The sequence below is a fragment of the Orbicella faveolata genome, unplaced genomic scaffold (assembly GCF_042242905.1).
Source record: "Orbicella faveolata isolate gen_17 unplaced genomic scaffold, um_ofav_v1 contig_4, whole genome shotgun sequence".
NCBI lineage: Eukaryota > Metazoa > Cnidaria > Anthozoa > Scleractinia > Merulinidae > Orbicella > Orbicella faveolata.
This window is the reverse complement of record NW_028301569.1, coordinates 1,607,745-1,621,800: the sequence shown is the minus strand read 5'-3', so window position 1 is coordinate 1,621,800 and position 14,056 is coordinate 1,607,745. Positions and strand designations below refer to the sequence as shown.

The 14,056-nt window shown below is 39.3% G+C and overlaps 2 protein-coding genes across 3 annotated transcripts in view; both read right to left on the bottom strand.

The window, feature by feature from the left end:
• Positions 1-7,943, bottom strand: part of LOC110052202 (protein polybromo-1-like) — a 218,513-nt gene extending 210,570 nt beyond the window's left edge. Inside the window, exons 1-2 of the mRNA XM_020758318.2 lie at positions 7,625-7,943; positions 705-802 (exon numbers count right to left, since the gene is read on the bottom strand). Coding sequence (XP_020613977.2) covers positions 705-802; positions 7,625-7,756 — 230 coding nt within the window. The 5' untranslated portion in view covers positions 7,757-7,943. The remainder of the gene's footprint in view (positions 1-704; positions 803-7,624) is intronic.
• A 1,640-nt stretch (positions 7,944-9,583) lies between these two features.
• LOC149100885 (uncharacterized) lies at positions 9,584-11,265 on the bottom strand. 2 transcript variants are annotated; one of them, XM_089276255.1, is made up of 2 exons: positions 10,090-11,265; positions 9,584-9,833 (listed from the first exon to the last, which is right to left on the bottom strand). In XM_089276255.1, the coding sequence occupies exons 1-2, from the start codon at positions 10,602-10,604 to the stop codon at positions 9,680-9,682; spliced, it is 669 nt and encodes a 222-aa protein (XP_089132381.1). In that variant the 5' UTR covers positions 10,605-11,265; the 3' UTR covers positions 9,584-9,679. The 2 variants fall into 2 exon arrangements, with proteins under 2 accessions (XP_089132381.1, XP_089132382.1); XM_089276256.1 differs by having other exon boundaries at positions 9,584-9,827.
• Between the last annotated feature and the right edge of the window lie 2,791 nt (positions 11,266-14,056).

The window sequence follows — 14,056 nt, the reverse complement described above, 5'->3', positions numbered from 1 at the left end:
TTGCACATCTAGCTGCACCTGTGTCCTGCCTGGAGACCAAATGAAATATTAGGTGGGTTCTAAGTGGATAAAACCACCAATCCAGTCTGAAATCTTATTTAAAGCACTGATAACATAAATTTACCCTAACAGCACCAGTGGATAAGCCACACCTTTTTACTCATCACAAAATTTTCCTAAAAAATTGGGGATGCAGCCTATCTGTGAGAACATTTGGACAACATTACATACATTTGCATAAGTTAACACTATTCATCAAAAATTTTATAAGTTTGTATATCACTAGTTAACTTTCACTTGATGCTACTACTAATGAACACAGTATTCATTTCTGCAAATGCTGGGCAAAGAGCAATTTGGCGCTCAGGTTACCAAGGACATGTCCTGAACCTGCCTGAAAGTTACAAGTTGGTAAGTCTTTTCTTACATTTGAAAACTTTCAGGCCAAATTTGTAGCATTCTTTGTATTTTCTGGTACAGCATCCTATATTCTCATGATTTCTAATTCAGAATTACATGCAAAATGCTATTTTAAGCATGCAAATATTTTGTTTTTGTTTGATCAGACATTTTTCACTTGGTAGGGTGTGAATAATGCTCATTAGTGAGAGACAGCAAACCAATCAGATTGCTTCAAACACCAAGATCAATGAGTGTGTATATATAATTAATAATATCCATAACAGAGGACAATCTGAACAAACCTTCTCTTTGGTGCTCGAATGTAAGATTCACAGAGAATTCTCCCACTGTCATCCCGATAGTTCCTGATAATTTCATACAGTTCTGCACAAGTATCAGCCTACAAACAAACAAAATAGTTAACATTAAAAGTATTAATACATCACCACCATGTAACATTAAGTGTGTCTAAGACAATGCAAGACGCTTAAACTTAACCCACAAAAGCATAGCAAGAGAGACTGTTTTAAACAGTTTTAAACACTTTTTTTTTCAAACATATTTTAGCAATCTTTACACCAAATTTTGTGGCAATCTGTTAAATTTGCACACACTATTAATTCATTTAAAGAGGAAACACTCAAGTAAAAACAAATTCCCTTTCTTGCTTCTGAAAGTTTATGAACATTTTACACCTTTGCTGTGTAACCATAGATACCACATTTGGCTTTGTTAGGTAAAATGCTTAAGGTAGTAAAGTGAGCCCAGTAGGTATTACAAAGCCAACAGTAAAACAAATAATTAACAACTTCCTCACAAAGTGGAGGATTAGTGCCTGAGATTGGACCCTGAAGACTCTACTATTGGTCGCCAGTTTCTAGATGAAGACCCAGTCCTCTCGTGGTTGGCAAATCCTGGCAACCCAGCCATGAACGCCCATGAAAACATGTGTGAAATTATGCGCAGTAGTGATGCGCAATGCAATACTAGGGAATGACCTTAAATTCTAAGAGAACAATCTAATCTTTTGGCAGGTAATTAAATTTATTGCACTGCACAGCAATATGGTATAGCCACCCAAGAATAAATAAACATACCTTTTATTCAATCAGTTTCTGCTATGTTTTCTTGTCACAAAAAGGAATAAAGTACTAAAGGTATTTCTCACTGATTCATAAACTCACTCAGAAAGATATGAGATATGATAGAAAACTTTGCCAACTCAAAAACTTGAATGCTACTGAAAAGAAACTTCACAAATTACATTAAAATTTGGTCTGGAAGTAACCTCTTTAGGTTACCAGTAGTATATGTGAAGGTGAATTAATCAACATGACACGAGCGTGGGACAAAGAAAAATTCTGAGTCCCCGACAGGAATCGAACCCATGACCTCCCGAACACCGGGCGGGCGCTCTATCCACTGAGCTACGAGAACTCATGGAGAGCAAGGTCATTTAACTGAGTTCATATATGATAGGTGTCCTGCATACTGCTAGGATCAACGCTATCGAATTCATCATGAGTGGTGATAAGTAGTATATCTTTTCAAAACAGGGTGCAGGATTCAGAAAATAAATTAGTAACTTTAAAACTCTTCTCTTTTGCCTAGGTTTTATGGCCCAAGTACTCTTGCTGAAGTTAGAAAATCAACATCCTCAAAGCTCAACTGGTCTTACCATCATCATTCTATTCAGCCGTTCAGGATTAAGTCTGTTTCTCAGCGAGGTTTTAACTGAATTTTGGACAGAAAAACCTTGCTCACAAGGAGCACTTGATACTGGGATTACAGGACTCATCAAAGCTAGTTGTACAAAATCGGGGTGAACATGTTTATACTCTTGGATGAGAGTGCTTGTAAACTGTTCAAAGTTTGTAGCTCTGTAACTGCATACTAGCTGCTTGAACTGAAGCCAAGCTAAGCTGGCAAGAAACGCCTCTTTTTTTGCAGGCTGTAATTCTGAATCTGCCATATTGCATTAGTGCCACAGAATGCCTCATAATCGAGCACTAGTTCCCAAGCCTCCGCAAGGAATTCATAGCAAGAGCAAGCTTGAGAACGATTCAAACACAACGTGGTGCTCCAATAGTCAATTCAAACAGAGTGAATGTGGCAGGTTTGAGGGTTGGAAGATGGACTTAGAAAACAGAACAAAGATTCCAAATTCTAATTGTATTTCTCAAAAGATTTTTTTTTGCATGTCAGTAGTAAACCACCATCCAAAGTCAGGCTTTGTACCACAATATCACATTGTACTTTACAAGTAAGTTAACTGAACACAAAAATAAATAAATAGCACGCCATGCATGCAGAAGCAATAACGTTTAAAAATTGTTCCTAGAAGATTGGAACATAAGCAGACAAACTGATTCTTAAAGTTTTAGTGTTAGGAATTTTAGGGGTTTACATTTAGAGTAGTCCATTGGTGGTTCATTCAAGTAGTTCATGTACCAGCTCCATCTTGTTAGTCCATGTGCTAGGAGGTCAGCAAAATGTACCAACCCAAAAGAAAGATTAAATAACTAAAATAAAAAGCACTCCGCTGAATAGTTCCCCTCTCTGAAATCAACACCTTATTATCTTTAAAGATATTTGGCAAAGCTAATTACCTCACCGGAAATTTAATATGTTGTTTTAACCATATACCCGTCCAAGAAAAAATCATTTTCTCTTGACTTGTCATATCGCGTGTGCAACCCACTTGTCTATCTAAAATTGTATGTATCGAAGATATGTTACTATGAGTTTGCCTGTGAGCGCAAATTTATCCAACACTGTATGAACCAAAATCCACCCCCAAATCTTCGTTTAAAAGCTGAAATTAAAAGCATTCCGCTGATCCTACAAACAGCAAAGGAAAGCTGCAAAGTACAAGTTTCTCTCTCTGAAATCGACACCTTATTATCTTTAAAGATATTTGGCAACACTAATTACCTCACCAAAAATTAATTTGTTGTTAACCATATACTTGTCATCAATGAACATTCGTATTGTCTTTACCCTGACAAAACGATTATCGATTGTTTAATCACAACCACTCTTTCATTGACAGAAAATATAAAACAGCACATTTCCAAAACTTCATAAAAAACTGAAAACTGCAAATGAATTGTACCCTGACTTCATTATCACTATTGTAAACTGTATATTTCAGTGCTCATACAATGCTCATACAGTGCTCTCACTGTGCTCATTCAATTCACTTCATGACTGGCAAAAGTACAACTGTGCTACCAATCCATAAATTTTATATAGACTCTTCAGCTATTGCGTGTGCGACTTGCTAGTCTAACTAAATTTGTATGTATGGACGATATGTTCTTATTACGAGATTGCCAGTGAGTGCAAATTTATCCAACACTGTATAAACCAAAATCAACCCCCAAATCTTCATTTAAAAGCTGAAATTAAAAGCATTCCACTGATCCTACAAACAGCAAAGGAAAGCTGCAAAGGAAACCCGCAAAGGAAAGTTACTCTCTCTGGAATCGACACCTTATTATCTTTAAAAATATTTGGCAACACTAACTACCTCACCGGAAATTAATTTGTTGTTTTAACTGTATACTTGCAAAGGAAAGCAGCAAAGGAACTCCCAGAGTGCATTTCGCTTCCACGGGGGGATAAATCGTGTACGCCATAAGCGCACGGACATCAGCATGACGAAACTATGTAAAATCACTATCCAAAGGAATGCATGCACGCCAGCACAAAGCGATGACATCACACAATACATCATCCCTTAAAAAATAAAAGAAATCAGGATATTTTAACATGAGTTGCGCCTAGATATTTACTATTCAAGATGCTTTGTTGAGTATCCTCTTTGTCCAGTTGCATGTCACGGTTTGCCTCATCTTCGGAGTTTTGTGTATGACCATTATTATTTCTTGATTTTTTTCAACATCTGAGGTGTTCGTCTCAGCTTCAAAGTTTGTTTTTAAGCCAGTGGTCATAGATTTTTGCCAGTGTTTTGTAGTTTGAACTTGTACATGGTTCATTTGTTCTCTCATAAGAACAAGCATGAACTTTACTTATTTGGCAGGCTTTCAAGCAAGTTAATTCATGGATCATCCTCTTCCGAAAACGATGCCTGGGACCATGACCCTCCTTTTGGCGACCAAACAGCTTGCATTTTTTGACTTGAGCTTTCCTAAAGAAGCCCAAGTAAAAATGGAAAAATATTCATTTACACAAGCTGAAATACATAAAACAACTTCATTCTCTTACTGTGTCAATTTTATATCAGCTTCTATAATATTATTTCCATTTACCGGGCTTTGAAAAATTTTAGAATGAATCAAGACAGGCTATGAAATTTTGATATGATACTATGACAGGCACTAGGAAAAAACAAAAAAGTTATTCCTGATTTTCTAACCCAGTCATCCCCATAAATAATGAACTGTTCCTAAATTTGCAGGAGATTCCATGGCAACCACCTACAGTAAGGTGTTGGTTTGAGGTGGAGACAAAATTGCTTGCAGTTTCACCAGTAATCCAAGTAAAATTGCATTACTAGAGTACAAATTCACCTTATATGCCCGACTTTAAAAAAGCCCTTGCTTAACAACGAAACAGTTTCATCCATTATTACATTTGTGAAATTTGACCACTTAGTCAGGGCTTTTGAGGATTCAGACAATCATTGAAAAGTAAATAATAGCAAATACTTAAGGCTAGTTTTCACTTGTGACGGAGTCGGAGTCGGAGTCTTGGTCGGAGTCATAAGACCCCTTATAACATAGTGAAAAGCGAAAATCAGAGTCGTAAGAGGAGTCATAAGCACGATGGAATTGGAGTCAGAAGAATCAGATCATTTCCATTTCTTTCAATTCCGTTTACGACTCCGCAGCTTATGATCCAGTGAAAACTACAATGTCGCAGTAGGAAGCAGAAACGGAAGAACTAACCAATCACAAGGCCTGCTAACGAACGCTGTGATTGGTTTATTCTTCCGCTTCTGCTTCTGACTCTGACAATCTAGTTTTCACTGGATCATAAGCAACGGAGTCGTAGGCGGCTGCAGTGTTCTGTTTTCAACTCCATCAGTTTGATTTTCACTAGATCGTATCACTCTACGCTTCTGATTAGGACTACAACTCCGTCACTAGTGAAAACCAGCCTTTAAGGTTTGAAATCTGAGTTCAAAAAAGAGATTTCCCCACTGAACATCATTAGGAACTGTGGTTGATGTAGGCTCCATTTATGAGGCCCTGTTAGGGGGGGTACCCATGTCCCCAGTCTGAAATTCGCCACCAGCCATGTCGGCATTTCACAAGATTGTGAGAGAAATTGCTGTTTTAGTCAAGTACATATAAAATTACAATTATCTCTTTGGATATAATTTACTCCTTGTATGCTTTGCACTTGCTTCAAACACTTTTTAGCAGTAGGAATTCTTATGCAGAGCCCGCATATCTCCGGTCAGTGGCTTTAATGACTACTTTATGGTTACTTTTAATGCATCACATTTCGACCGAGAATGAAGGAAAAGACTTCTTAGCTAGTTCAATTTTTCAAAATTTTCTAAGGCGCTGGGGGCATACTGCGGGACACATTGGGAGCATGCTTTCTAAGGGCTTGGGCATGTTTTTGAGCGCTGAAGTTGCTAACCTCCTAGGGGATGTGAGGGCATGCTCTCCCCAGGAAATTTTGAAATTTAGACGCTTGGTATTGCTATTTTCAGCCTTTTTCCAGTCAGTATTTGGACCTAAAGTACAATTGAACCTATGACTATTTTTACCATTTTCATGTTTAACAACCGTTCTTTAACTCAATCTCTTGACGGCCTCCATCAGATAATCTCTCCTATCTATAATCTTCCTTTGAATTTGGCGTAACCCTTACCTTCTGCTTAAGACGAGAAGACCTTGGCAGCTTTCCCCTGTCTCTCTTTTCCTAATTGATAATACAGCTTCATATTCTTTTACTAGTGGCCCACTAATAAAAATATAAAGCTGACTTTCAAAGATCTCTTTCCTTTTTCCTTAAACGTGTTTTTAGGCGTTTTAGGGCACTGCTCACTCAGCTGAGAGTGAGAAAAAATACTCAGCAATGACAGGCTCGATTTATTCGACACAGACGTTTTAACATATACAAGAAAGCCTGGGTATCACAACCTGTCGACATTGCGCATGAGAGAGGAAAATACATTTAAAACTCTGGAAATGCATCTTCACTTCAACTCAGACATTAAAACAATCACTCCATTCTCAGTTCTGAAATTCGTTGTCGGTCTATCTTGCTATTGGTGTCGCTTTCCCCATTTCACTGGAGTAGTCTGTTGTTCTTCGCCAATTCGTTGCTCTCATGTCGTCGTTTCAAGGCCATGTCGCTTGTCGGAATTTATCCCTAACAGGGTCTCATTTATATGGTATCAGGTACCCGAGACAACCCTCCTTCCGAGTTACCCTGGCCAAGGTAACTTTAAACTTATTTCTTTGCAAAATCAATCAACCGTTTACATTAAGAATGCGAACCAGTCTTGGGGGGCAAGACAACTCGGGTGGGCGAGTTGTCTCACCTTGTGCAGGTAAAAAGAGGGATATCTGTATATTTAATTATTCAATAAGGGTTATGAATAATCATGCAGGGACAACTTTGACTCAGCAGATAAACATACAAACGTTCACATATAAACGCTCGATAAAGTTGCCTGGGGGGTCGGGGGGGGGGGGGATGTCTCGTATACCCAAGACCATATAATTGGGGCCATAGTCTTTGCAGTACTTTGCAGACTGTGGAATTGTATTTTAATTTAGAATTATGTTTTTTGTGGAACAACTTGCACACGTTTTAAGTTTCTGAACTATTGTTTTTTTTGCTTGAAAAATGCAGATAAAATAGTAATCAGTCCCACGAAGGTCTACAGTAATATTATTGAGAGAGTCGCTTTGAAAGAATGTTTTCATTCACGGGATTGTCATAACCATTTTTACTAATCTTCAAGATGGCTTTTCGTTTGGAGCTTAAGAACTTGCGTTGCACATAAAGTTGCAAAGATTTTGCGTAAGGTTTAGTCAATAGTACAACTGCAAGCTTAAGTTTCTATTGACTGAAGAAATTAAACGAACGTGATCCGCTTAAGCTCAAATGAACTTGAGGTTTTCAGGTTACAAAGCTAGTTCTTTATTACTTACTTCATTGCTACTTCGCTGGTATTGTACGTAGGCGAATATCTGATACGTTTCAACGTCTATTTTTATGTATCGATACTCACTGGGTCGGTATTTGGCGAGGTAGATCGCTTTCTCCGCTTCTTTTCACGTCCTTCTGTTCCTTCAGCGGAATTATCTTGAGTTTTCGCGCCAGAACTGGAAGGACGGCCACCAACGCGCTTACGCTTTGTCATTTTCCACCAGCTCTGAACCGTTCTTTGCTTCTCAATTTAGTTGCTTGCGCCCAATAGAAGCAGTTTATAGCGAAAACAGTCTGACTTATTTCTTTTTCCCTTTTGCATTGAACAACCACGTCCACGCGATTTTTGTCTTACAACAAGTAACTGAGCCTACAAAATAACAGCGGATTTACTAACAATACAGTTACTACGTTGTGGAGTCAAGAGAGTGAATTATTGTCTATTGAGCCTGTTCAGCGAGCTATGGAAGAGAAAAGAAAAGATATTCAACTAGTAATAACCAAAGGTTAGGAAATGCAGGCGAGGACGATGCTTAGTGCTTTTGGGTTACTAAAAATGTATCAGAATTGTTCTAAGTTGTAAACAGTGGCGCACTGAGATTAATTTTTAATAGGTGTGTTACACATGATTCTTGGGGTCATGACATATTTTGGGGCCTGAAGTAAAATGTTCCGCTCCGCGGGGCTAAAATATTTGCCCATAAGGGTAACTTGAACGTTCAGCAGCACCCCCTTTTCCTTTTTGCCAATTTATGTGTTCAAAACTGTACGTGGAGGTGTTGCATAGAGCAATTTCACTAAACCTATGAAACAGTCACCTACACTAAAAAATTCCATGATACACTAGTTTTGTCGTTTTGTTTTGCTTAGTTTTACTAAAACGCTGCAATTGTGTTTTTTTGTTTTGTCACAAAGGCTTATACATAGATCATATTTCCGGCTGTAAATATGTAATCAAAGCTTATTCTAAAATTGTTTGTCGCGCTTTGTCCAAAGACGAGAGCAGATCACAACTCGCTCGAGGCGGACTTCAAACGCGACATGAACACTGAACAGGAAACGTCCCAACTTGACACGTTCGATTTGGATTCAATGACGCAAAACTTTGGCTTTGAAGATCTAGCAAACTGGTCGACTCTGCGGCCATCTTTTAAAATATTCTTGTTCGAGTGGAAATGGATTCTGATTGGTGTACGAGGATTTATCGATCGATTTTGGCAGAAAAAATTTGCTCCAAAATCGAGATATGAGGTGCTTACCATTTGTCAGAATAAATCGGTTGGGATGACCGTTGTATAACGGTAAGGGTTTTTCCAAAATCAGCAAACCAACCCAACGAGATGGCGCTTACCATTTGCAATTCGATTTCTCGTAATTGTTTTCGGCTGATGAGAGACTGGAAACTGGAAAATGTACCAAATTATGGCGCGTTTTCAGGGTCAAAATAAAAACTAACTTTTCCACCTTTCCTTACCTGCTAAGTGAAATGTCTGTCATTTCCTGTCTTTGAAATTAGACAGTACGCATCTCTTTTGACCTCCGAAACAATACATTCCACGTTTCCTGAATACTAAAATCATAACATCCGGCATATTTTGACCTTTGAACAAAATTCTCCGCGTTTCCTGACTTCTCTCGAATTTTAAGTCCGGCATGTTCTGACTTTCAATGTAATTAGTTACCAAATACCGTACTACTTAGTTTAAACATCTCAACTAAACATCCCATGCCGGCACCTGACAAGCCATTTAGTTCATAATGAAATCTCGCTGCTGAGCCGACATTCTGATTTGCAAAATTTGTAAATGCGCGTTTTCTGACTTCTCGATTCTACCAGGCGTCTTTTCCGCGTAGGCGTGGATCCAACAATAATACACATAACATGTGATCAGGGTTTTCAAATTGAAATAAAGTAGCAGGAGGAAATCATAAAGTAGGCGGCAGACTCTAGGGTCATGATGTAGAGGAGCGCCGGAATGGCTTACCTGCTCCTGCACGGGGGGAGGGCGGGGGGATGCAGGGCAATGGGATGAAGACCGTGGAAAATTTGAAAATCTATTTGTCTTGAGAAGCATTTTGATGACTGAAAAGTGCTTTTGTTGGAGGCTACTGTACACTTTATTTTAACAAGGGTTTATTAAAAATTCCTTGAGGGGAGTCCATATTCTACCACTGCTTGTTGGAAAAGGCCAAGAACAGTAGCTGCGGTATTCTTTGTTCCAGCTCTAAGATATACTGGAAATCTTGTGCATCCATCAACTCCACCATGCACTACAATCTTCCATCTGAAACTTAAAATACATGAGTCCATACTTTGCTGTCCTTTCATGGATTCTGTCCTCACTACCAACAACTAGTCTCCTTCGTAGCCGTTTTTTGGGTGTCACGCAACGCTTCTATGGAGAGAGCGTTGCGTGACATCCCCCACCCCCACCCCCAAAAAAAAACCGGCTGGGAAGGAGACTAACCAACAACCACCTGTATTAGAAACTAGGCGCAGTAAATCTGAATAAATTTTACTTATAATCAATTACGAATAAGGTTCACCTGATCAATTTATGATTCCCGTCTATGTGCCATGTGCCACAGTACACAGCTCTTGGTGTAAGGCATAGCCATCTCACTGCAAGTCCCTCCGGATCCGTTCTTTGCATGCATTCTCGGGCTCTCAGCTGGGGCACATTTATATTGCGAAACACTAGCTGCGATTGGACCCTCCGATATCCCGCATCTGGAAAATCCCTATGAAAGGATCTTACCATGTTATCAAGGTCATCATCACTAATGGTTGTCGTCCTGTCGGTAATGGAGATATTGTACTCCCGCATACGTCTTTTTATGGTACTCTCACTCACACCAAGGGCGCTGGACATGTCGGGTAAGTTGATTTCATAATCGGCAAGATATTGCAGCTGCTCCCGTGGAATCTCGAACCTAGGACGCCCAACTGTTCTAGGCTGGTTTGCTACTGCTGGGGAGGAATGATACCAATTCCGCTCTACCTCCGACAACATTCGCGTCACAGTGGCGAGTGAGGGTCGAACTGTATCAAACACCTGCATGTTGTCAGCAAGTCGAACCAAATGGCGAGAAATTTGTTCCAATCGGAACAGAACATAATCAGCCACATCTTCACTAACTGTGTCCTGTTGAAGTCTCCTTGCAAGGTCGAATGATGTATTGCGAAGACTGCTCAAGAATTGCTCTTATGCCGTCGACACCATTAATAAATCCCCGGGAAAACCCCCGGCCCCCTTGGGTCCTGGCACTAGGTTTGCATCAGGGGATCCAGGCTTGCGCGGAAAAGACGCCTGGTAGAATCGAGAAGTCAGAAAACGCAAATTTACAAATTTTGCAAATCAGAATGTCGGCTCAGCAGCGAGATTTCATTACGAACTAAATTGCTTGTCAGGTGTCAGTATGGGATGTTACGTTGAGATATTTAAACTAAATATTACGACATTTGGTAACTAATTACATTGAAAGTCAGAACATGCCGGACTTAAAATTCGAGAGAAGTCAGGAAACGCGGAGAATTTTGTTCAAAGGTCAAAATATGCCGGATGTTATGATTTTAGTATTCAGGAAACGCGGAATGTATTGTTTCGGAGGTCAAAAGAGATGCGTACTGTCTAATTTCAAAGACAGGAAATGACAGACATTTTACTTAGCAGGTAAGGAAAGGTGGAAAAGTTAGTTTTTAATTTTGACCCTGAAAACGCGCCATACAGGCCGAGGGCGGCATTTTCAAGACCCAGCCGTCAAATAACATATATGTACGTAATTTAAATATTCCAAGAAACTTGAGAGTCTACAGAAACTGGCGGCGTCACACAACGTATCAACAAATCGTGACCTCTTCACTGGCATGGACTTTGACACTATGCATACATGTATCTGACTGTAAAACCTCGGTTGCTGCTAAAAAAAACTTGATTTTACAAATAGACAAAGGTTAAAAGTCAGCTAGTAAAATCATTTATTTACGGTATATATATGTATGAGTTATTGACCAAGTGTGAGGTCAAGATGGCTGGAGTTTATGGACCGAGACGGAGTCGAGGTCCATAAACACGCAAAAAAAGAACGAGGCCAATAGATCGTTTTCACTGTCACGCAACAAAAAAATAATCGAAAACCGTCCAGTGGAAAAAGCTATGAAATTATGATGTTATACAAGATAACTAAATGAGACACTTCTCCAAGTTTTAGGCATGTGCGTTTCCCCAAACTTCAGATATTCGTCGAAATGTTTCGCAGATAGTTACAGAGCCCAGTATGAAAACGCCATGTTGGTGTACCTCCGAGGTACACCAATATGGCGGCCGGAAAATAGTGTAAACATCTGGAACTTACTTTGGCTTTCTGGGTGACTGATTGTCAGTACTGATCAAACAAGCATTTACATAAGCACTTTTCATAATGTTCTAACTTTAAAAAAGGCTCAGAATCCTGAAATTCAAAATGCTCTGGATTCCAAACGAAGCGCGCTATTGAGCTGTAAAATTGAAAACAGATATAAATATACCGCCTCTTATGCCTGACGAGGATAAAAACTTTGGTGGCTCTTTAGTTTTGGATTCTAAAAAGTGATGACGTCACGTGAAAACGATCTATATCCAGCCATCTTGACCGAACAAGCTTGGTCAATAAAGGATTTATTATATGGCCTTCGGGGAAATTTCTCTTGCGGGAAGCGGCGGCTAGACCCGAGCGGGCAAGATAGCTCCATCTTGCACGCTCGGAAAGCCAATCACAGCGCAGGATTTGATTCATCTTGCCCGCTCACGGAGCTAGCCATATAATAAATTATTATATGGCTAGCTCCGTGAGCGGGCAAGATGAATCAAATCCTGCGCTGTGATTGGCTACCCGAGCGGGCAAGATGGAGCTATCTTGCCCGCTCGGGATTACCCGCCGTGTCACGCAAGAAAAATTTCCTCGAAAACCATTTAATAAATCCTTTATTGACCAAGTTTGTTCGGTCAAGATGGCTGGATATTGGCCTCGTTCTTTTTTTGCGAGTTTATGGACCTCGACTCCGTCTCGGTCCATAAACACGCGAAAAAAGAACTTGACCAATATCCAGCCATATTGACCTCACACTTGGTCAATAACCCATATACATTAAAATGAGAGCGTCGAACGCACTCTCATAATCTCTGATTACTACTAGTTATTATTATTGTTTCTAATGCTTTTACTGTCTTACAGACGTCACTTACAATACATCAAAAAAAAAAAAAACCAACTATTTACAATACTTGGCATTACCTTACTTACTTACAATACGCAATAATAACTTATTATGACTTACACATCACGTTACTTAAGGAGTTACAATACAATGTAATTACTTAATTATTAAAAAAAAACCGACAAACAAGTTAAAAAAAAAAAAGACCTCGCAAGAAATTACTAAGGGAAACGCCTTAAGTGGTGAGAAGGAATTTCCACTTCTTTTGAAATTCCCTTTCACCATTCAACGTGGCAGCAATATATTTTTCTTTCTCGATTTTATCCTGCACTAATGAGATGAAGTCGCTGAAAACGAACCAAGTATTATTTAGAGCGTTGATATAAAGAAAGTATTTGCCTAGCATTATGAGGTGGTCGAGGGTCAAACGGTGAGTACAGGGACGAGTAGTTCCGAGTAATACCTCTGGCTCGGAGAGAAGTAAACTAGCGTTACTTACGGTAGAATACCAACTTTGGAACTTATACCAAAAGGAAGACGCTTGCGGCAGCTAATAAACAAATGACGTATGTTTTGACTATCAGAGGGACAGAAAGGGCAGGATGGAGAGGAAAAATTGTTCATTTTGTATAATATACTGTTCGAGGCTAAAATTTTGTGTATGATTTTGTGCTGGAACAGTGCCAATTTAACTTCTTTTGTGGCTGTGAACAGCAGAAGATAAATTTTATTTAGATTCTCTTTTGCGATGCCGTATGATAAGATTTTTTTTTTCTGAAGTGGGAGGAGGAAGATTTTCTAAGGTTAACAGTTTCTCGTATAACATCTTGCACGTTATAGTACAGATTGGCGGCGGGGGTGTAGTAGAGTCGCCAGAATTAACGTGAAGGAGCTTCTTCCAACTTTGAGGGATCGCAAGTAAAAGACTATAATATTGTAAAAAGTTGCAATTTAGCGTGTATTTATTGCGCAAGGAAAGGAAAGGCAGGAAGCTATTTTCATGCTCGTCAAAAAGGTCTGAAATTTGCTCTATACCTGCTCGGTGCCAATGAGGCAGATATACCATTTTTTTTGTCAATCGTAATGAATTTGTTGTTCCAGATTGTCTGAGACAGTATCTCGGTCTTGCTGTGAGGTGTCGTAGACACGATTTCTTGCCAATGATGAATAATTTGTTTATAAAATTCAGAAAGATGGCCATTAAGATCAAGAAAGTTGTAGTCATAATTACATTGAAAGAGCTCAGTGCCGCCAACAGTAGAAAGAAACGATTTTGGAATATATTTCCACGGTACATCTGAGTCGGAGCACAGCCGT

What these genes read in the sequence shown, in the direction of transcription:
- LOC149100885 (XM_089276255.1), bottom strand. Translation starts at nt 10,604, where the DNA reads ATGCAGGTGTTTGATACAGTTCGACCCTCACTCGCCACTGTGACGCGA. An exon ending in GGGAATCATAAATTGATCAG is followed by an intron (nt 9,834 to 10,089) that starts GTGAACCTTATT and finishes ATGTATTTTAAG; the next exon opens with TTTCAGATGGAAGATTGTAG.